General features: G+C 48.2%; 1 protein-coding gene across 1 annotated transcript in view; it reads left to right on the forward strand.

Annotated features, from left to right (window-relative positions):
* Window positions 1-23078, forward strand: part of CREBRF (CREB3 regulatory factor) — a 307041-nt gene that overhangs the window by 146830 nt on the left and 137133 nt on the right. Inside the window, exon 7 of the mRNA XM_085618083.1 lies at window positions 15853-15926. Coding sequence (XP_085474209.1) covers window positions 15853-15926 — 74 coding nt within the window. The remainder of the gene's footprint in view (window positions 1-15852; window positions 15927-23078) is intronic.

Consider the following 23078-nt stretch of genomic DNA (forward strand, 5'->3'; position numbering starts at 1 on the left):
CAACAGATTACTTTTAGGATTACTTTTGGAATTCCAGGACTGGATCCTAGATTCAGTCCTGGGTCGGTACTTAGAATCAAGTGATGCCAGTCGACATAATTACTGTGATGATTTTTAAACAATATTTAGCTATTTCAAAAGTTGACACTTAGAAAATGTTTCAAAGAAAACCGTCAATGATTCCCTATGGAAGAAAATTCAAGTTGGAGGTACAGTATGTTGTCGTTACTTTTGTAATCCAGTACTGGGTACCTAGACTCAGTACTGGGACCTTTATCCAAAACAGGTAAGTAATTACGTTTTCAGATATTATACGATTTTTAAAGAATATTTAAAGATTGCAGAAATTGACACTTAGAAGAAATTTCACAGAAAAACAGTCAATGATTTCCTATGGGAGAAAATTGGGTTACTGTTAAGTACAGTTGTACTAAGAGCAGGTGAGTATTTTCGTTTTCGTTACTCGGCTGATTTTTGGTGAATATTTTAAGATTTGAAAAGTCTACACTTAGAAAAAATTTCAGGAAAAAGCCAGTCAATGTTACCCTATGAAGAAAATAGAGTTATCGGTTTAAAGGTAAGTACTCGACTGGTAGAGTTGAGGTTCTGGGCATAGACTCAGGGGTCCCCCAGGGTCAGGGAGGTAAAGTTGGTTCACCCTCAGCGACTCTAGGGCGGCCGGGTACAGAGAGAGTTAGGCTCAATGTTATCCTATGAGGGATAGGGGGGCCTTGGTTGGTGGCTGCTGACTAGCAAGCCACGCGGCTGTGGGAGCTGGGCTCCTGGTCCCTTACTCAGGGCAAGTGGGGAAGTAGGTAGATGTAGAGGTTGCACTGCCAGGGCCACTCGGGAGGCTGGGTGCAGGGTGCTTTTGAGCCTTCGGGCGCTCAATTGATTTCAATGGGAAATCTCCGGTTTAGAAAAAGACTGCAAGCTCGGGTACGAGGATTCTTCAGGTGCCACCACCACTTCGAGAGGTAAGTTGGGTAGTTGGAGGATAAGTAGGTACCCCGGGATTGGGCACCGGGGGCCGCGGGGCGCCGCGTGCAGGGGTGCCTTTTGGTGTCGGGAAATCTTACCCTCTGTTGATCGCGGTAGGGGGGGCACCTTGTTCTGAGGGTGCCGGCTTCTTCAGGAGTGTCGAGGGAGGTCCTTGGGTGCCGGACTCGGGGTCACAGTCGCCGTGGGGTCGTCCTCGTGGTCTTTTGTTCACTCCGGCACTGGCCAGGCTTGGCTGGTGCGGAGTGTGCTGGGTTCGCGGTTCCGGGCTGCTGCCAGGGATTAGAGGTAGGTTTTGAATAGAGCCTCTACTCGTGGGAGTCCCAGGGGCTTAGAGCCAAAAGGTAGCCAGGTCCTCCGGGGTTTGCGAGGTTGCTGGCCACAAGATATGCCGGGTTGGAGCAGGAGCAGGTTCGAGGGTCGACAGGCCGGTAGGGCTGGGGCCAAAGCAGTTGGTGTCTTCCTCTTCTTAGGAGCTGCAGGGCAGGTCTTCTTCTTGCTCTTCTTTGTATTTTGGAATTTGGAATCTGGGGAAGGAAGGTTCAGCGTTCCCCTAAATACTAGATTTAGGGGCGTTACAGGTAAGTGAAGGGCAGGGACCAATGGGTCCCTGTCCTGGGGTGGGTACACCCCCTATCCTGCCTCTCTCCTTTGGGAGAGGGGCAGTAGCCTAGTCCTGATAGGGTAGGGCTTCCCATCTTCAAGATGGCGAGAGCCCGGAGATGTGCTTCACCTCGCCTCCCCCACCTGAGGGGTGGGGTTGGCAGGCTGGCACATCCCCTGTCCTTATTTGGGGTTTCCGGCCAAGCTTCCCGCCAGAGTGGGGGGGTTACAGTGGCTTGGGGAAGCTCACAGAGGCGGCATGCCTTTGAAGCTTCCCCCTGCCCATCCGGGGGGAGGAGATTTAGCACCTCGCCCAGGATGTGCATTGTTGCAGGCCCAGGAGAGCAGGGGCTCTCCAACCCAGGGGTCCAGCAACATGTCTGCTGTGTGGCAGCCTAGGCAGCCTCAGAACAGACGTGGATGGTAGGTTAGGTTTAAGGGGGCATCTCTAAGATGCCCTCTGGTGTGCTTGGTACATTAAATCCCACACTGGCATCAGTGTGGGTTTAATGTGCTGAGAAGTTTGATACCAAACTTCTCAGTCTTCAGTGTTGCCATTATGGTGCTGTGGAGTTCGTGTTTGACGAGCTCTCAGCACCATGTACTCTTAAATGGCAGCACTGCACTTACAGTGCTCAGGAATGGACCTGGGTACTGTAGGGGCACAGGGCTACTGCTCCTGTGCCCACACCATTGGCATAAGGCACCCAGCTAGAGGGGTGGCTGATGTATGCCATGGCAGTGTAGGTGAGGGGATGGCACACAGGGATGTGTGCCATGTCGACTTTGTTTTGTCTTGCACCCAGACACCCAGCCTGCAAAGGCAGTGTGTGTGTGTGTAAGGGTACAGGGCCTCTAAGGGTGGCACAAGGAGTGCTGCAGCCCTTAGAGGCCTTCCCTGGTCACAAGGCCCTGGGTACCTAGGGTACCATTTACCAGGGGCTGACATGTGGCCAGGGTTTGCCAATTTGTGTTTTGTGTGTTTTAGGGAAGGAACATAGGCCCTGGGCACCTGATTGGCAGGAGTCCAGGGCACACTCAGTCAAAGTACATTCAGCAATTCAGCAAAAAGTGGGGGCATACCATGCAAGAAAGATGACACTTTCTCACACATCCCCCCCCCCCCCAAAACGAAAGGTAATGAGACTAACCTTTCCCTATGGAGTCTTCATTGTCTAAGTGGAAGAACCTGGAAAGTCCATCTGCATTGGCATGGCCAGTCCCTGGTCTGTGTTCCACTTCAAAGTCCATTCCCTGTAGGGAGATGGACCACCTTAGTAGTTTTGGATTTTCCCGTTTCATCTGCATTAGCCATCTGAGAGGTCTGTGGTCAGTTTGAACCAGGAAGTGGGTACCAAACAAGTATGGCCTCAACTTCTTCAGGGACCAAACCACAGCAAAGGCCTCCCTCTCAATGGCACTCCAACGCTGCTCTCTGGGGAGTAGCCTCCTGCTTATAAAAGCAACAGGTTGGTCTTGGCCTTCATCATTGGGCTGGGATAGGACCGCTCCTATCCCTAGCTCAGAGGCATCAGTCTGCACTGTGAACTGCTTGGCATAATCTGGAGCTTTTAGAATTGGTGCTGAGCACATTGCCTCTTTTAGGGTGTCAAAAGCCTTTTGGCAACTAACTGTCCAGGTAACCTTCTTGGGCATCTTCTTGGAGGTGAGTTCTGTGAGGGGGGTCACAATGGACCCATACCCCTTCACAAACCTCCTGTAGTACCCAGTCAAGCCAAGCAATGCCCTGACTTGGGTCTGGGTTGTTGGAGCTATCCAGTCCATGATGGCTTGGATCTTGGGTTGTAAGGGTTGTACCTGGCCTCCACCTACAAGGTGGCCCAAGTACACCACAGTGCCCTGCCCTATCTGGCATTTGGATGCCTTGATAGTGAGACCTGCATTTTGCAGAGCCTCTAAAACTTTTCCAGAGTGGATATGGTGATCCTGCCAGGTGGAGCTAAAGACAGCAATATCATCAAGATAAGCTGCACTAAAGGACTCCAGCCCAGCCAGGACATGGTTCACCAGCCTCTGAAAAGTGGCAGGGGCATTCTTTAACCCAAAGGGCATCACAGTAAACTGATAATGCCCATCAGGGGTGGAGAATGCTGTGTTTTCTTTTGCTCCTGGGGCCATGCCAGTCTGCCAGTACCCTGCAGTTAAGTCAAAGGTACCGAGAAATTGGGCAGCCCCTAATTTATCTTTCAGCTCATCTGCTCTTGGGATAGGGTGAGCATCTGTCTTGGTGACAGAGTTGAGCCCTCTATAGTCCACACAGAACCTCATCTCTCTCTTTTCACCTTGTTGATGAGGTTTGGGGACCAGAACCACTGGGCTGGCCCAGGGGCTCTCAGAGGGTTCAATGACCCCTAACTCCGGCATCTTGCTGACCTCAGCTTTGATGCTTTCCTTAACTTGGTCTGACTGTCAATAGATTTTGTTTTTGACAGGTGCACTGTCACCAGTGTCCACATCATGGTACACCAGTTTGTCAGACCAGGGGTCAGGGAAAAGAGGCTAGCATACTGTTGCAAGACTTGCTTGCAGTCAGTCTGCTGTTGGGCAGAGAGGGTGTCTGAGAAGATCACACCATCTACTGACCCATCTTTTGGGCTGTAGGAGAGGAGGTCAGGGAGAGGTTCACTCTCTGCTTCCTGTTCCTCATCAGTCACCATCAGCATGGTGATGTCAGCCCTGTCATTGTAGAGCTTAAGGTGGTTCACATGGATGATCCTTTTGGGTGTCCTGCTAGTGCCCAGGTCAACTAAATAGGTGACCTCACTCTTTCTTTCTAGGATAGGGTAAGAGCCACTCCAGTTATCTTGGAGAGCCCTTGGTGCCACTGGCTCCAAAACCCACACCTGTTGCCCAGGTTGAAATTCAACCAGTGCAGCTTTTTGGTCATACCAGTGCTTCTGGAGCTCCTGGCTGGCCTCAAGGTTCTTGGATGCTTTTTCCATGTACGCAGCCATTCTGGACCTTAGGCCAAGCACATAGTCCACTATGTCTTGTTTGGGCTCTTGAAGAGGCCTCTCCCAGCCCTCTTTTACAAGACAAAGTGATCCCCTTACAGGATGACCAAACAGAAGTTCAAAGGGTGAGAAACCTACTCCCATCTGTGGTACTTCCCTGTAAGCGAAAAGCAGGCATGGTAACAGGACATCCCATCTCCTTTTGAGTTTTTCAGGGAGACCCATGATCATACCTTTCAATGTCTTGTTGAATCTCTCAACAAGGCCATTGGTTTGTGGGTGGTAGGGTGTAGTAAACTTGTACTGCACTCCACACTCCTTCCACATGTGTGTTAGGTAAGCAAACATGAAGTTGGAACCTCTGTCTGAAACCACCTCCTTAGGAAACCCTACCCTGGTGAAGACACCCAGGAGGGCCTTGGCTACTGCAGGAGCTGTAGTAGTCCTAAGTGGAATTGCTTCTGGGTACCTAGTAGCATGAGCCACTACCACTAGAATACATTTGTTCCCTGAGGCTGTGGGCGGTTCAAGTGGACCCACAATGTACACTCCTACCTTTTCAAAGGGAACCCCCACCATTGCTAGTGGGATGAGGGGGGCCTTTGGGTGGCCACCTGTCTTGCCACTGGCTTGACAGGTAACACAGGAGCTGACAAACTCCTTCACCTTTTGGTGCATCTGGGGCCAGTAAAAGTGACTCACTAGCCTTTCCCAAGTTTTGGATTGCCCCAGATGACCAGCTAGGGGGATGTCATGAGCCAAAGTTAGGAGGAACTCCCTGTACTTCTGTGGCACTACCACCCTCCTGGGGGCTCCAGGAGTGGGGTTTCGTGCCTCAGCATGCAGTAATCCCTCTTCCCAATATGCTCTGTGGGTACCACCAACATCTCCCCTTGCTTCTGAAACCGCTTGCTGCCTCAGGCTTTCAAGAGTGGGACAGTCTCGCTGACCCCGACACAGCTCTTCCCTAGAGGGTCCCCCTGGGCCCAAGAGTTCAACCTGGTAAGGGTCAAGCTCCATGGACTCAGTTCCCTCAGGGGTATCCAAATCCTCTCCCTGTGGAGAGGGGTCCTGAATGTTTTGCTGTGTAGAAGCTGGTTCCCCAGTCTTCTTACCTTTTCTCTTGGTTGGTTGGGCCATTATTTCAGGCTCCAGACCTACTTTTTCACCCTTCCGCCTGCTCTGTGCTCTGGTTTGCACACACACCAATTCAGGGATGCCCAACATGGCTGCATGGGCCTTTAGCTCAACCTCAGCCCAGGCTGAGGTTTCCAGATCATTTCCAAGCAGACATGCAGCTGGCAACTTTGGAGAGACCACTACCTGTTTCAGGCCAGTAACTACCCCCCACCAGCCTAATGTCACCATGGCCATGGGATGACTAGTGGTGACACTGTCAGCGTTGGTGACTGGGTAAGACTTCCCAAACAACACTGGCACCTGTATCCCTCAGAGCTTCTACCCTAGTTCCATTCACCCAGGGGTACTGTAAGTATTTCCTTAAGTTGGGGGGCCACACAGCTACAGTGGCAAACTCCACTTCTCCCAAGGAGACTAGACTTGCTTCAGTGTGTTCCCAGATTTGCTCAGGGTACACCTCTGATCCCATTTGTATACTTGCTGCCCCAGGAGTAGCTGTACTGGGTGCCTTAGGGGCTTTGTTGTGGGGGCAAGATTTGTCTACAGTTCGGTGTCCTTACCTCTTACAGTTATTACACCAGACCTTTAAGGGATCATAGTTCTTCCCCCTATAGGGTTGAGGCACATAGGGAGTAGTTTGGGTCCCACCCACCTGAACAGGTATTTGGGGCCTTTTGGAAGACTCAGACTTTTTATCTTGGGGATTCTCACCACCTTTCCCCTGGGGAGGTTTTGTGACCACTTTCTTTTGGTCACCCCCAGTGGCTGTCCTTGTCACCCTAGTCTTGACCCAGTGGTCTGCCTTCTTTCCCAATTCTTGGGGAGAAAGTAGACCTAGGTCTACCAAATGCTGATGCAACTTTTCATTCGTGCAGTTACTTAATATATGTTCCTTCATGAATAAATTATACAATCCAGTAAAATCCTGCACACCATGTCCAGCTAACCAACCATCCAGTGTCTTCACTGAGAAGTCTACAAAATCAATCCAGGACTGGGTCTGGGTGTTGTGAGCCCCCCTGAATCTAATTGTATACTCCTCAGTGGTGAATCCAAATCCCTCAATCAGAGCTTTCTTCATGAGGTCATAGGATCCTGCTTCTGGCCCAGAGAGGGTCAGAAGCCTGTCTCTGCAGTTACCAGAGAACAGTTCCCACAGGACTGCCCCCAGAGAGGAGAGGTTTCTTTACTTTTCTGATATCACAAGCCCTCTCAAAGGCTGTGAACCATTTGGTGATATCATCACCTTCCTCAAATTTAGGGACAATCCCTTTGGGGATATTAAGGTCAGAAGTTTCCTCCCTATCCTTATTTTTATTATTGCTGCCACCATTGATGGGTGCTAACCCCATCTCTCTCCTTTCTTTTTTTAGAGCCAGAAGCCTGGACTCTAGCTCTAATCTTCTGGCCAGCCTCATAAGGCTGTCCTCTTCACTGGCAAGACTTTTAGTAATTTTGGAAAAGATCAATCAGAATTCTAAAGGCAATTTTAAGAGTTCTGTCGTGTGATCAGATGGTAACCAAGCAGTCCAACAAATGCAAGTTTGTATCCCACCGCTGATCCACCAATGTGAGAAAGTGGCTCTGTATATACTGTTCATTAATAGGTACAGGGTGTACAGAGTCCACAGTCCCCCAGGGTTGACAGAGGCTAAAGTTAGATATAACCTTACTCTCTAAAGTGGTAGCTTGGTGGAGCAGTAAGGCAGTGTCAGAGGATAGTGTAAAGCATTTGTTGTACACACTCAGTCAGCAAATGGTCTCACACACTCAATAACTGAACTCTAGGCCAATGGTTTATATATAAAAAATATATGCTTGTTTTATTTTAGAACCAACAATTGGGTTTAAAATATACTTTCTCAGAATGTAATGCTTTATATAAATACTTTTGCAATATGCAATTGACTTTTGTAAACAGTTACAAGTGGTTGCAATAGGCAACTCTATTTTAAACACAACAATGCATTGAGCTCAATGGAAATTTCAAGTTATTTGTAACAGATTACTTTTAGGATTACTTTAGGAATTCCAGGACTGGATCCTAGATTCAGTCCTGGGTCAGTACTTAGAATCAAGTGATGCAAGTCGACTTAATTACTGTGATTTTTAAACAATATTTAGCTATTTCAAAAGTTGACACTTGTATTTCAAAGAAAACAGTCAATGATTCCCTATGGAAGTTGCAGGTACAGTATGTTCTTGTTACTTTTGTAAGCCAGTACTGGGCACCTAGACTCAGTACTGGGACCTTTATCCAAAACAGGTAAGTAATTAAGTTTTCAGATATTATACGATTTTTAAATAATATTTAAAGATTGCAGAAATTGACACTTAGAAGAAATTTCTCACAGTACTGAACACCCCTTTCCTCGAAATCCAACTCAGACCAAGCAAAAAGCATCGGTTCCACACAGCCTTCGGGCCACGGTCGGCACCGAGAAGATGTTTCTGACGCCCCACCTTCCGGCTCGGCTCCGAGACACATCGTTAAGCCTTCCGCCTTGGGATAGAGTTGGCCAAAGTCAGGCACCTAGCCAAAACCTTCAGGCTCGAAGCCGAAAACTGCTTCAGAGCCGAAACTCTTGACAATGAAATCAAAGACTACTTCAGAACCTGAATTCATCAGCGCCGAAAAGTCATTGCAACCCGGCACCGAAGTCGTCGGAGCCGAAACCGAAACTTGTTCCTCCGAAGCTGCAAGATCGGATTTTCAACTTTCCACGACCCAAATTGGACCCAAAACAAAAGGAACTTGATATTAATCCCGATACAGAATATGTTCTTACTAAACCGCCTCAGAAGCGCAAACCTGAGTCAGAGGACACACATTATCACATTCCTTTGAAGAGGAAGAATGTCGGTACTAACTCCTCTTCTCCTCCTCTTTCACCACATTCCCCTACACCACCTTCCCCACCATTACAACATTTACATATTACACCAACTAACTCTTCACCACCACAACCTGATGACAATGATGGAGATGGTGGGTAATTTACTGGTAGATCCCTTTAAAGACTACAACATTGATTCACCCACAGAAAATGACCCAGACCTTTACCCTGCAAAGCCTTCCCCTCCTGACGACAATGTAGGGTATCTAGAATTACTTGCTAGAGCTGCAGATTATCATGGGGAACAATTGCACAAAGAATCCCTAGAGGATGATTTCTTATTTGAAACGCTCAGTAATATACAAAGGTCTAGTCAGACTCACTATGCTCAAAGGCATGATGAGACATTCCGCTGATATATTCAAAGTCTCTGTGCCCCCCTCCAGACAAAGAGCCAAAATTGTTAGACGCCTCTGGTAAAAGAGTAGCCGCCCAAGCAGCGAATCATTGGCGTATTGCCAACACCCAGGCCCTACTAGCCAGGTATGATAGAGCACACTGGGACAAAATGAAGCAATTGCTCCAATATCTCCCAGATGAGCACAAGGTTAAAGCTCAAGATTTAGTGCAAGAAGGAAAGCTCATCTCCAATTCCTCTATTAGGTGTGCTTTAGATGCTGCTGACACCGCAGCTAGTGTGTTACTGAGGAGGCATGCATGGTTGAGGGTTTCTGGTTTTAAACCTGAAGTCCAACAATCCACATTAAATACTCCATTTGACAAAGAGAATCTCTTTGGGACCAAAGTAAATAAGTCATTAGACAAAAATGAAGAAAGATAATGTAGTGGCTAAGTCAATGGGAGCACTACAGTCTACTTCTAATCATGGATCCTTTCGTCGCTCCTTCTATCGTGGGGGGTGGGGCGTGGCTTGGCGCGCGGCGAAATGGCGGCACTGTAGTGCAGCTCCGCCGGCTGCCGTAATGATATGCTGAATTATCCTTGCCTACTGGAGCTCTCCCGCGAGCTTGATGCGGTGGAACTGCTTCCGAGTGCCCGGGACCACCACAGCCGAGATAGCGGCGGAGCGTGACTGCCCTGCCGCCACAATCCAGACCGATCCTCAGAGACCGTGCGCAGGCAACATGGCGGCGATCTGAGGAGGTGAGCGGCTCTGGGGATACGACGGAGATCGAGGGACATTGACCGCGGCGGGCAGGCGCTACGCAAGCGCCCGGCTTGCGGAGACGCACTAGGCCGCAGGGTGCTGATCGGCGGCGGCGGGGTGCCCTGGGGGATCAGAAGGAGACATCGCGGCAGTAAGTGGAATATCTGGGATACGATCCTCCCCCCCTGATTATCTTTTGACTGTTGCTGTTTTGGGGCCGCCCTGCATGCTGGGGGTCCCGTGTGTGGCCTGCTGTCGGTCTCCATGTGGCCTCTGCTCGTCGGATGCTCCCGGGGCCCCCCTCCGACATCCGGTTCGGGACATTGGCAGTGACGCTATCCTTTTGTGTGGCTGGGAGCCCCCCCCGGGGGCGTTGGTACCGCTGCGGATTTGGCCTGCACTACTTGCAATACTTGCGGTACGGAGCTAACATCCCTGATAGTGGGGCGGCTGTCTGCGGCGGGCCTGGGGGAGTGCTGGCCTTCAAACCACGGGATGTGAATGCTGGGCTGTAGAGATCGAGGCGCTAAATGGATTCTAATTGGCGACTACCCGTCCGTGCCTGTGTCTTCTGAAAGTGCTGCGGGGTTTCTGGCCCTGTGAGTCGGCAGGCTGGGCCCGGTGTGTGGACTAATAGTGCTACCTCGTCGATCAGTGAAGCGGTGGGCGCCTGGGTGGTTTGCTGCCTCTGTGTGCTCTTGTACCACGCGGCGCAACAGAATACCTGACAAGAAAGGATAAAACTCTGAAAAATGGGGAAACCTGATAAACACCAGCCTCGTCTCAACTTTGAATCGCGCAAGTCGAGTAAGGCTCCGCAAGGTGCGCCATCAGATGCGGAAATGGACGCGACGGAGCAGGTCCCTACAGAGTTGGAGAAGACTCTAGAGGCGATTCAGAACAGTTTGCAATCAATAGACGGTAAGATCGAGGCGCTCACCAGCAGCATGGACAGTATATCGGCAAAATTGGATAAGCAGGGAGCGAGATTGGGGGAGGCTGAGCAGAGGACCTCGGATGCTGAGGACGGATTGCAACACGTGGCTGCCAAAGCGACAGACATGGAATTTTTTTTGGCGCTAATCAAGGACAAGAATGAGGATATTGAAGCGCACTCGAGGCGTAATAACATACGCATTCTAGGCCAACAAATGTGGGCCGACTCTATGTGTACATCGAAACTCTCCTGCGGGACGTATGTGGGCCGGAAACCCTCTCCAATATGCTGGTGGTTGAGCGGGCGCACAGATCTCTGGCGGCGTGCCCGCCTCCAGGTGCCCCACCGCGACCCATTATATCGCGCCTTCTCAATTTCAGAGACAGGGATGCAGTGTTGCGTGTGGCACGTCAGAAGGGAAAGCTACTCTATCAGGGAAACGAACTCTCGTTCTACCCGGACTTCACAGCTTCGGTCCAGGCTGCCAGAAAAGAGTTCCAAGGTGTAAAAAAAAGTGCTGATTCAGGAGCAAGTGCCATATGCTATGCTGTATCCTGCAAGACTACGGATTGGTGAGGACAGAGCAGCAAAGATTTTTAATAATCCGAAGCTAGCTATGGAGTATGCACGGACTCTGCGGCGCAAAAAACAGACACCTGAACACACTTCTGATGTTGAATAGTACTTATGTATTAGATGTCCTGTTGCTCTCTATTTTTCCCTGCTCTCTTGGCTCATGAAACTGTGGAGGTATAGTAGTTCTAAAGGGCAGGTTGGCACATGCCGATTGCCCACACTGTATCACATGATGTAGATACTGACGAGGCAGCTGTTGGAGGTTTTGTGATCTTTTTGCATTGTGTGGTTGCGGGCGGGCTGTGTCCTCGATGGGGATACATGGGAGGGCGCTGCGCGGCCACGCGCTGTGGTACATTTTACGATGCTGGGTGATGGGATGTTCCTTAGGCCCAATTTGTTATCACTGGGTGTGGATCGACGAGGAAGCCTGGGTACTCGGATAATGTTATGGTCTATATGGACGATGAAGGTTGCGGGGGAGTGCATCAGCGGTGATAGACTGTTGGCGGCACCTCTCCCTTTCAATAGGGGAGAGAAATGCGCGTCACTATGACCCCCATGGGAATACCCCAACTTAATCTTGCGGTGTGTAGTTCTTTGGTTGGTGGGACAGTTATAGCAGGGATTGTCTTTGGCGTATTGGGGTTGCTGATGTGGGTGGGGGTGGGGGAGGGCTTTGGCCTTTTGTTGGGGTTGTTGTTATGTTACATGTGATGGAAGCGGACACAGATCTTTTCTATAGTTGGGGGTCCAAGACCATGTCCTCAGACAATACAGCTGCCTCCTACAAAGGCAACAATCAATCCTCCTCCTCAAGAGGCTTCTTTAGAGGAGGATACAGAGGTAACAACAGCAAAGGTTCCCCACCACGTAATTCCCCCAACAAGCAGTGACTTGCATGCACTCCCCCCGATCATTCAATACCTGTCGGGGGACGTCTTCTACAATTCCTACCCATTTGGCAATCCGTAACCACAGACAAATGGGTGTTAGAAATTATCCAACATGGTTATTGCCTGGAGCTTACCAACAAACCTCCAAACATTCCACCCCACTGTCACAAAATGTCACCAGAACATTTACATCTGCTCAAACAGGAAGTCCAGTCTCTCTTGCTAAAAGGAGCCATAGAGCCTGTACTGTTGCATTATCAAGGGTCAGGCGTGTACTCCTAGTATCTTCTAATTCCCAAAAAGGACGGCTCCTTGAGACCTATTCTGGACCTCAGCGAACTAAATCACTACATACTGTCCGAGCATTTCCATATCGTGACATTTCAACAAGTGCTCCCACTTCTACAGCAGGGCGACTTTATGTCTACTCTAGACTTAAAGGACGCATATTGGCACATTCCAATTCATCCCGCTCATCGCAAATACCTCAGATTCATGATAGCGGGTCATCATTACCAATTCAAAGTACTACCGTTTGAAGTCACCACTGCTCCTAGGGTATTTACCAAATGCCTGGCAGTAGTTGCAGCTCATCTCAGAAGACCGCACGTCCATATCTTCCCATACCTGGAGGACTGGCTCATCAAAGCCAGCACTTACCAAAAATGTCTCCAACACACGCAAGCCACGATTCACTTATTACACTAACTGGGGTTTACAGTGAACGCGTTGAAGCCTCATTTGCAGCTTTCCAACACACAAACCTATCTGGAACCACCATAAACACTCCAAGAGCTCCAGACTCTCCCAATGCAGCCAGAATGCTCAGTATTCAGTCCCTTCTCACTCAGTTTCAACCCAACCAATCATGACCAGCAAGAGTATTCATGCATCTGTTAGGAATGATGGCGTCTTGCATCGTAATTGTTCCCCACGCAAGACTTCACATGCGTCCCCTTCAAGAATGCTTAGCAAGTCAGTGGAACCAGTCGCAGGGTCAGTTGACCGATCTAGTGTTGGCAGATGGCTGCACTCATCGCTCTCTGCAATGGTGGAATCCACAAAATGTATTCTTCAAAATGGATCTTTCATCGACCCTGTTCCACAGACAGTGATAACAGCTGACTCATTGCTCACAGGTTGGGGTGCTCACCTACACAATCGAACAATCCAAGGGTTTTGGAGTCTAAAGTACAAGAGTCTCCATATAAATCACCCAGAGCTACTAGCAGTGTTTCTAACTCTCAAAAGCTTTTCAAATTCACCTCATAGGCAAAGCTGTCCTAGTCCGCACTGACATGACAGCTATGTATTATAACAAACAAAAATACTTCGAAGAGAAGCTGCCCAAGGAATTAGTAGTAGGAAACAGCGAGAATCTGCTGTAAACGCTTACTAGAAAAAAGAGGGTGTTCAATGCCTTAGCCGCAGGGTAGGAGAAGGAACGACCTCCTGTTCTGATCTTCTTGATGTGCGGCACCGTCGCAAGGGAGAGCTGGGCTGAGTGGAGGAATCTTTTGGGTGCGTGGAATGTGAGACGGTGGTTCATGTAGGAGGGTCCGGTGGTGTGGAGGGATTTGTGAGCGTGGGTGAGGAGCTTGAAGGTGATTCTCTTCCCTCGACGGGGAGCCAGTGTAGTGTCCGCAAGTGTTGGGTGATGTGGCAGTGGCGCAGTAGGTTGAGGACTAGTCTGGCGGAGGCATTTTGGATGTACCGGAGTATGCAGCTGAGGTTCTTGTTGATCCCGGTGTAGAGCGCGTTGCCGTAGTCAAGTCTGCTGCTGATGAGGGCGTGGTGGACGGTTTTCCTGTGTTCGAGAAGAATCCAGTTGAATGTCTTTCGTAGGAGATGGAGGGTGTGGAAATAGAGGAGGCGACAGCATTGATTTGACGGTCCATTTTGATTTCGGAGTCTAAGATGATTCCAAGTTTGCGGGCGTGGTCTATCTATCTATCTATCTATCTATCTATCTTACACTTTTTGGACCTGTAATCTTTTTATATGTTGCTCAAATAAAGTATGCCAATGACTCATATAGCCAGTCTCAGACTGCCATTCCACAGAACTAGTAATAGCAGTTTTCCTCCTTTATCGCCATAATTCATGATACTTCCTCATAAACCTTACTGTGAACCAATTTGTTTCTTTTTTTTAAAGATAAGTATTTTTTTTATTGGGTTTTTGTTTCCAAAGTGAGTTACTGAGACCATCCAAAAAAAGAACAGTATGGTAAAGATACAAAACATAAACAGGCAGAGCTATTTCATTGTTGGAGTGTTCAAATCCGTGTCTTGGGAGCAATCATCTGTGGTAGAATAGAGTTCAGTGCACAGTACCGGAAGCCGCAGACAAAAATACATCATGTAGGTTCAATGCCAGGGTGTGTTGGCCAAGTGCCCTTCTTCTATCAGGGTGCCCGAAATCAGACAATCACAGAGTATGAAATCACTACTGGGGGTCACTTCAGGGCTAGAGGAGGCAAGTGCAGCAGGAGCCGAGATTAGATATGCAAGTGAGGAAAGATATTTGGAAAAGGGGGGCCAAATGTCCGCTGGATGAGAGGATAATGGCACTAAATCCCAGTATAGGGTGAGTTGTTGAGCTTGGTGCCAGTAGATCTCAACGCTGCGCTTGGCCAAAAGCAGCAGTATTGCTGACCCCATGGGGACCTTCCCTTACATAGCCCAGCAGGGCTATCAGGGTTCTGCAGGGGCAGTAGTCTGTCATGGCGTCATATACGGTAGACTAGAAGTGGGCCACTGCGGGGCAGTCATATACCAGGTGGAGAAAGGAGTCGTTGTCTGCTCCACAACTGCAACACTACGCGTCCTCAGAGAGGCCCATGCAGTGTAGCTGGATTTAGGGTGCGAAACACCATGTGAAGGAAGCAGATACTCAGCAAGCACAATCTGTAGTTGGGTGAGAGTGCCTTTGTCAGTGTACAGCAATATTGTCACTAGTCCACTGTGAGTGGGGGATCGAGTTCCGTCACCCAACCGTGATAGGTCTGGGAGGTGCATTCTGGTGCATTGGTTATATAGAGATGCATGATCAGTTTCGGAGGGGATGAGTTGACCAATAACATGTCCTGTGCATGAAGGGTGGGTGGGCCTTGGGGAATGTATGGTTTAGATTTTTAAGGGTCCCTTGGAATCTATAATATGTGAAAAAGTCAAGTGGGATGTGTTGTGGGAGTGCAATTATATTTAGTACTGGTAGGAATTGCTTGTCAGGGTAGAGATCACCCATAGTATGGAGCTGCAGTCTGGCGAGTTGGCACTCCTTGTCATCCACATCTGCCGGTAGCAAAGGATGGACCTTTAGGAGTATATTGAGCGAGTAGAGGCAGGGTGCACGAGCTTGAAGTCCTTGTAAGTTCCACTCCTATGTCTTGCAGGCCACAGTATCAATTATCCCTCCTGGCAGGTAGATAAATTGCAGTGTATAGTTGGCATGGCGATGAACTGTCTGCTTCAATCGTGTGGTGCAGCTGGAAGAGGGTGAGGTCGATCCCATAATGCAGAATTTGCGCTTTCACACAATAGTAGGAGAATTCCAAAATTGGGGCATACAGGCTGCCCTGCCCAAAAGGGAGAGTTAACACGTCCCAACCGTCTACCAATTTTACTACTTATTGAAGTATTATGGTATGTCCAGTAAGCCATGTAGAATATACGTATTAAAAGATGCATTCTTAATGATATTTTTGTTGTCCATACAGGGCTTGCAGACTGAAGAAAAAGGCCCAATATGAAGCAAACAAAGTGAAGCTATGGGGACTCAATACGGAGTATGGTAAATGGAACCTCTGTGTCTTTTCTGCAGTTTTCTCTCTTCCCTGGGTAAGGCTAAGTAGAATGTAGCCTTGGCAGATGGGTAAATGAGCTGGTCAACCCCAGTGGCTTTTTGAGTGCAGGAACTTTAGTGGTGAGGTTCAACAGGTTAGTATAGTGATCTGCCAAGGTGGACAGTAAGGATCATTTAGCAGGATGACCAATATCTAGATTTTAGTGAGGGGATTATAACTGTCAATAATAACACTTTCTTTATTTTCATTGTATTTGGATCCATTCCTATGAAATTTCTGGTATTTTAATATATAACAACAACATAAAAATCAGTCAACTTATCAGCTTTCCACAGGCCTTCTGATTTTGTTACCTTCCACTTGTTCACGATGACAATCAGAGGAGGCTTCAAGTTGGGAAATGGCCTGTTATTTTTCATAGAATCTTTATTGATAATTGGGGCCACTAAATAGTCCTGCCTCATGCAGGATTGTGGAGCATTTATACTAAATACATAGTTCTGCATGTCATCTTTGCTTATCTTTCGGTAGCCCATAACTTTAGGTGACATAAAAAAATTACTTCAGCATGCCTATAAAACAGGCTACATTGGCCAAGATCATTAATTGCCTTTAAAAAGTGAAAATACACCTAAAACCAGGAATATCAATAGAAAAACTGGGTGATTGTAAAAGCCTCTTTCACAAACGTTAAATGTTTTCTCATAAGGGAAGTAGGACGATATGGTCATATAGACTGCAACTATGCTATGTTGAAAAGTGACATTGCGTCTTTAAGGGCTCCAATGTCTCTAGCGTCCCATCATGCCATGTAGCTGGAAGGTAACACTTTTTTTTTCCGGATCATGGTGACCGGGTTCTAGCGCACGGAGCTCTGTCTTTTCAGACTTGTTTGTATGAAAGCATTTTTAAATCTTTCTTAAACTTGTTTCACTTGAAGTCCCCTAGGATATAAAATATTTTTATGGATAAAGGATAAGCGATGTTGTCCTGATTCAGCATCGAGGCAGGGTAAAGTGCCTAGATGTCCGTCATCTAGGGTTGTTTCGCTGTTGAAAAGGCATATGGAGTTCACAGAGAGGAGTTTTAACGTCAAGAGAAACCTCAATGTCAAGACACCAGTCGACATTGAAATTCATTGTATTGTCTGCCCTGTGCAGAAAACTGCATATTTGCTCAGTAAAATGAAGGAGCGGAGCCTACCTTCCACATCTAAACCTCTGTCTACAGTACAAATTCCGGACCCGCTGTTTCCTCCCTGAATTTATTTGCCTCCGCCACCACCACCTCCATCACCAAAGGTGGCATCCGTGGATCATTTTCCACCTACAGCTCCAAACCCAGGACCTATGGAACTGAATCTCACACAGACTCCTGTGGTTGTACTTCCGAGGTTTTCCAAGTTGCCATCACACCATTCCAGAATTCACCACTGGTCTAGGATAAAATATAAATATCACCATTGTCCTCACCGCTTCAATTCTACGCAATCAGGATATTTCTCCTCAAGGGGTTTTACAGGACGTAGATAGTATACTTGATCACAGTCACATACTTCGCAGTACACCTAATTTTTATCACTGACTGAAAGATGTTCTCCAACTTTGTCTGAATCTCCTTTAGCAAGGATTTCACCAGTTGATGATATAAATACCTTCCAAGAGATCCTCTCTAAAGGGGAAAATAAACTCCGTAATCTGCTCAGCTGCTACTTCTTTCACTGCAGTGCTTTTTGAGACATTTCATCAAATATCTGCGTCGAGATCACTGCAGATAATTGCAGGACTTCAGGACCCAGACATGGAACTCTTCCTTTTGTCAGCCTCAGCGAAAGCAGCACTGTTGGGGCTTAAAAGAATTGTGGACAGCCAGATCAGGATCTACTGTTCCTCCGAATGGCTTCTACCCCTGACTAGGCTATTGTTTTGGTGGCACGAAAATACCATTCCAATGCTCCATGGTCTCCTGTCCCTCAGGATAAGGAGAGCAAAAAGCAAGACTTGGTGGGAAGAAAAATATATGGCACATATGCCAGTATATTGATGGTTTGCGAGTGCCACTGCCATATGCAGTCATGGTTGGTCTCTCTGGGACTCTCTGCAACAATTTGTCAATTAAATACCTAGAGGTCGCTGTGCGAATTTTCAAGGAACTCACAATTAAGACATGATGGTATCAAACCACATCCTCAAATGCTGTGGCAGAAGCATCTGTTGCGGCTGCTCATGACTACTGCTGTGGCATTGTCTTGCAAACATTTTTGTAGTTAAGGCTCACAGGACTCAAACCTGAGGCATACGAAATGATTCTAAATTAGCCCTTCTTGGGGAACAACTTATAACTGCACTCCTGCAGATGAGTAGATGTCCCCAATGAAGATTGAGAAGGGCAATCCTTTCATCTCTTGGCCTTGAAAAGAGCCCAAAACACTTGTACAGGCCTTACAATTGCTGCAACATAGGGTTCAACCCCCTGAGTGACATCAGCAATTGCAAAGGCATTGTTATCACCACCAAAAGTGCCATTCCAGAGGCAGAAGAGGACATCAACCAACTGTACCAGTGGCAAAACACCTACTCTCCACTTCTCTGTCTTCTGTTACCCACTCTAGTTGGGGGAAGTGGCAGGTGGAAGAGAAAAAAAAACATCACCAGGACAAATTGGTTCTGAATATTATTCAAAAAGGCCATTGTTTAAGATTCAAATACCATCTACCGTTAGACCCAGCAACTAAGTCACTCCTTTACATCGGTAACAACTTTTGTGAAATTTTCCCTTCCTCTTGCAAAAACGAGCAGTGGAGAGAGTCCTTCTTTGAAAGTAATGGAAATTTTTCCAGCTACTTTCTGATCAAAAGAATGTTCCACGACGAATTCAGATCCAAAACTGGCAAACAAATAGTTATAGAATAAAACATTCAGTATGGTAGCACTCCATGAAATCTATCCATATCTCCATCATAGAGATTGGCTGTGCTCACTAAAAATTCAAGATGTGTACCTTCATATACCTATAGCCAAAAGACAGGAAATTCCTGGTATTTGCGGTCAGAAACCATCACCATCGTGACAGAACCCTTTTGTTCCGCTTCCAATAGGTCTAAAGGACTTTGTCAAATAGCATGCCTATTGTTGCAGCTCATCTCAAGAAACAGAAGATCTTCATCTGTCTATAACTATATGACTGGTTAATCAAGTTGTTAACATTGCAGAAATATCATGTACATTTCCAGCTGACCGTCTCTGCTTTCATGCAGTGTAGACCACGAGAAATCGGTATCGGCTCTAGTGTAGTGAATGCACTATCTGGTAGCTGTTCTGGATACTATAAAAGCAAAAGAGTGTCCTTTAGAGGTGAGACTTATCTATCTGAAATGTTGCACAACAATATGCTGGAATTGAGGGCTCCGTGTCTGGCCGGAAATCTTTCCCTCCCTCTTTCAGGAGTAACCCTCTTCTCCTGACAGACAATACTATCTGGAGGCTCAAACTTTCTGAAAGTGTTTAATGGCAAGGTAATTGAGAATCTCCTCAGTCCACTCTTGAGGGATCCAAAATGATCATGCGTACTCCCTGAGCAGATCTATTTAGCAAAACCACAAGTGTTTCCTCAGTAAACTATCCTGTACAAAGTCTTATGAGACCATGGTTTCTATCAGTCAAATGTTTCTGCTATGGCATACAACAAACAATGCCTAGAGTTCGCATCAAGATATTACCAAACATGGACAAAGGTAAAGGATCTTTGGATTGACCGGTAAGGCATATGTTCGAGGCATATGAGCTGCAGATTACACACTTTTTCATAGATCGCCATCTGGTGTTGGGTCCGGATGTTTGCACTTGTGTTTGTCCTGGAAAGTCTGTGGAAGTCAGGAGGTAGGTGACTCCTCCTTAGGATCATAGTGCACATGGGCATCGGCTCCATCTTTAGATTGTTTTCTTTCCGCCATCGGGTTCGTATGTGTTTCTCGCACTCCAGTCCGGAACCGTTACCGATTCCAGTTTCGACGCGCAATCCTTCACCTTTTCAACAGTATTGTCTCGAACGTGACCCCTATTCGGTGCGCTTCTCTACCAATCTTCCATTCCGGTCGTCGAAGCAGGCCTTTGGGCCGACCCGAGCCTTGGCATCTGGCTCATGGAAAGTACGCCATTTAAGAAGTGTCCTCGATGTGGGTCGAAGTTTCCCCACACCGATCTGCATGAGGTGTGTAACCTCTGCCTCTCTCCCGAGCACGAGGCCACGAGGGTGTCGATGTGCCAGAGGAGCGGGTCGAAGTAGAGCTCATCAGCGCCTCCGAAGCCGATGACTCCGACATCGAAGAAGTGACTCCAGCTCAACGGGTCGTAAGTACAGACGTCGACCCCGACCCACTCCCTACAACAACAACAAAGGCTTTGGTCACACCTTCGCCTTCAGGCTCAGGACACACTGCTTTCCATGCCCTGACCTCGGGCCCTTCAAAGAAGCCTACCAAGCCTTCCGGCGACTCGGGCTCGAGTCTGCCTGTTACCGGTGCCCAAACCCAATCATCGGCACCGAAAAAGAAGCCGCCCCCATCCTCGGGGCCGACTGCTACTTCAACCCTGAAGCCTTCGGGACCGAGGACTCCAACTAGTGACTCCCCGGCACTGAAAAAACACTCGGAGCCAATGAAGAAGCCACTCCCCAAATGTTCGGACTCCCGTTCTTCGGAGCCGAAAAGGGCATCGACACCGAAAAAACACACAGAAACCGACAAATCGCATGGCTCCAAGCCCAAAACAGCTCTGCAGCCAGCGCCGAAAAAGCCCTCGATGCCAACACCGTCGACACCGAACACCCAAACTTCTTTGAAGGAGCTTTTTCAACCAGACCCTCAACAAAAAACTTTAACTAAAGACCCTAAAACCGGTCAATTGACTCTCAGTTCCAGAAAAAGACCACTGAACATGCCTGCACCAGCTCCACCACCTAAAAGAAGGGATATAGCCACATCAACTCTTAGGGTACCCTCTCCACCTCCTCTTCCACCACCTCCTCCACCACCCCTCCCGCCTAGGTCTCCTACGCCATCCCCTCCACCAGTAGATGACGACTACACATATGATGACACAGAGGACGGTGACAGCAACATGCCAATAGATGACCCCAGTCCTCCAGGCTCCCCTGACCCATGGGATGACTATAACACGCCTGATGTCCCTAATATACCACAAGAAGACATCTACCCCTCTAGGCCTTCACCACCAGAAGATACCATGGGGTTTAATCAGCTAATACACCGAGCTGCCTAGTACCACCTCCATACAGATCCAGTCGAAGATGATTTTTTAATGGACACTTTCGACACCACCCAAAGGTCCACATCCACTTTGCCCATGCTTAAAGGGGTGATTAAACACGCTACAGAAGTATTTAAAGACCCTGTCATGACTAGAATCATAAACCCTAGAATTGAGAAGAAATACAAAGCTGCCCTTACAGACCCAGCTTACATTAGGGGCCCTGTTCCATTAGACTCCATGGTCGTCTAAAATGCTAGGAAACGGGCTAATTCGCAGACAACAGGGGATGCACCTCCACCCGACAAAGAGTCTAAACTCCTGGACGCCTCTGGCAAAAGAACAGCATCCCAGGCAGCTAATATTTGGCGCATCGCAAATACTCAAGCCCTGTTAGACAGATACAATAGGGCTCACTATGATGAGTTAGAGTCCCTGCTCCAACACATCCCGGACAAATACAAACATAAGGACAACGACCTAATACAAGAGGGTGAAGTTATCACCAATACCTCTATCCGGTGAGTTCTTGACGTAGCAGATACCGCGTCCAGAGCAGTGAACACAAGCGTCGGGGTTTAAGCCTGAGATGCAAAGCTCTATACTAAATCAACCATTCGACCAGCAACACCTCTTTGGCCCTAATGTTGATGCGTCCCTTGAGAAGATGAAAAAGGACACAGATACAGCCAAATCAATGGGAGCCTTGCAATCGCAAGCTCCCAGACGTTCTTTTCGTCGCTCATCCTACAGGGGCAACTCCAGGGGATACTCATCTGACACCCCATCCACCTCCTACAAGTCTCCCACCCAGTCCACCTTCACCAGAGGTTACCACAGAGGAGGATACCGAGGTAACAATAACAAGGGCAGAGGCAAGACCAACTGTAACGCCCTGAACGTCTCAGGATCGTTTAACAGACACGATAATGAGGACGCAACCACTTGTGAAGGGTTAGTTATTTTAATGAAGGCAAAAACAATCCAACGAATAAACAAAAGTTATAGTCACTGGAATCCTCCAGGCTAAGTACGTTACCAGCCCACAGCACGGATGGTCCTAACCGTCCTCTGCATATACGCCGATCCCGGCGTATGCCAACAGAGGGCAGAAATGAAATGGCCGACAATGCCAATCGGTAGGCTGTGAGGGGCACGGCGAGTGTTGGGGAGAATCGAGGAGTCAGGGAAACACCCAGCCGGGGTCTCTACCTGAAGGGAGCAGCCGCTCAACCTCTTCCTCAGACTGCACCGGGACGCGGAGTCACCTCCTGGTGATGCGTCACCGATACCCCAATCCAAAGCAAGAAGACTGAACCGAGAGCAGCCGCTCGATCGATCCTGTGGACTTCCGAGTCTGTAACGCGGCAAACACCTCCTGGTGTGCGTTACAGCTGGCAGTCCCTGTATCTCTGGTCGGGCTGGGAGTTACGACTCCAACCAGCAAAAGCGCCACTGCGCTTTGACTCAGCCGAGTCAAAAAGCGAAGCTCAATGGTTGACCGGTAGAGCTTCCGGGTCCTTCACAGGTGACGATGGGGCAAGACACGGCCCAGGGAGTAACGACTCGACCTACCTCCGTTCTTGCCTTACTGGAGCACCACTCCGGAACACTGCTCTTCACGAAGCAGGTACGTCGGTGTAAACACAATATCCGACAGCCTTGTACCTCCCGGTTCCTCCCTTTATAGGGCGTGTTTTCCTTGAGTTATGTAACAGCTCTCCTGTTTACATAAGGGCGTGTTTTCCCTTGAGTTATGTAACAGCTCTCCTGTTTACATAAGGGCGTGTTTTCCCTTGAGTTATGTAACAGCTCTCCTGTTTACATAAGGGCGTGTTTTCCTTGAGTTATGTAACAGCTCTCCTGTTTACA

This window comes from Triturus cristatus, chromosome 7 (genome assembly GCF_964204655.1).
Source record: "Triturus cristatus chromosome 7, aTriCri1.1, whole genome shotgun sequence".
Classification (NCBI taxonomy): domain Eukaryota; kingdom Metazoa; phylum Chordata; class Amphibia; order Caudata; family Salamandridae; genus Triturus; species Triturus cristatus.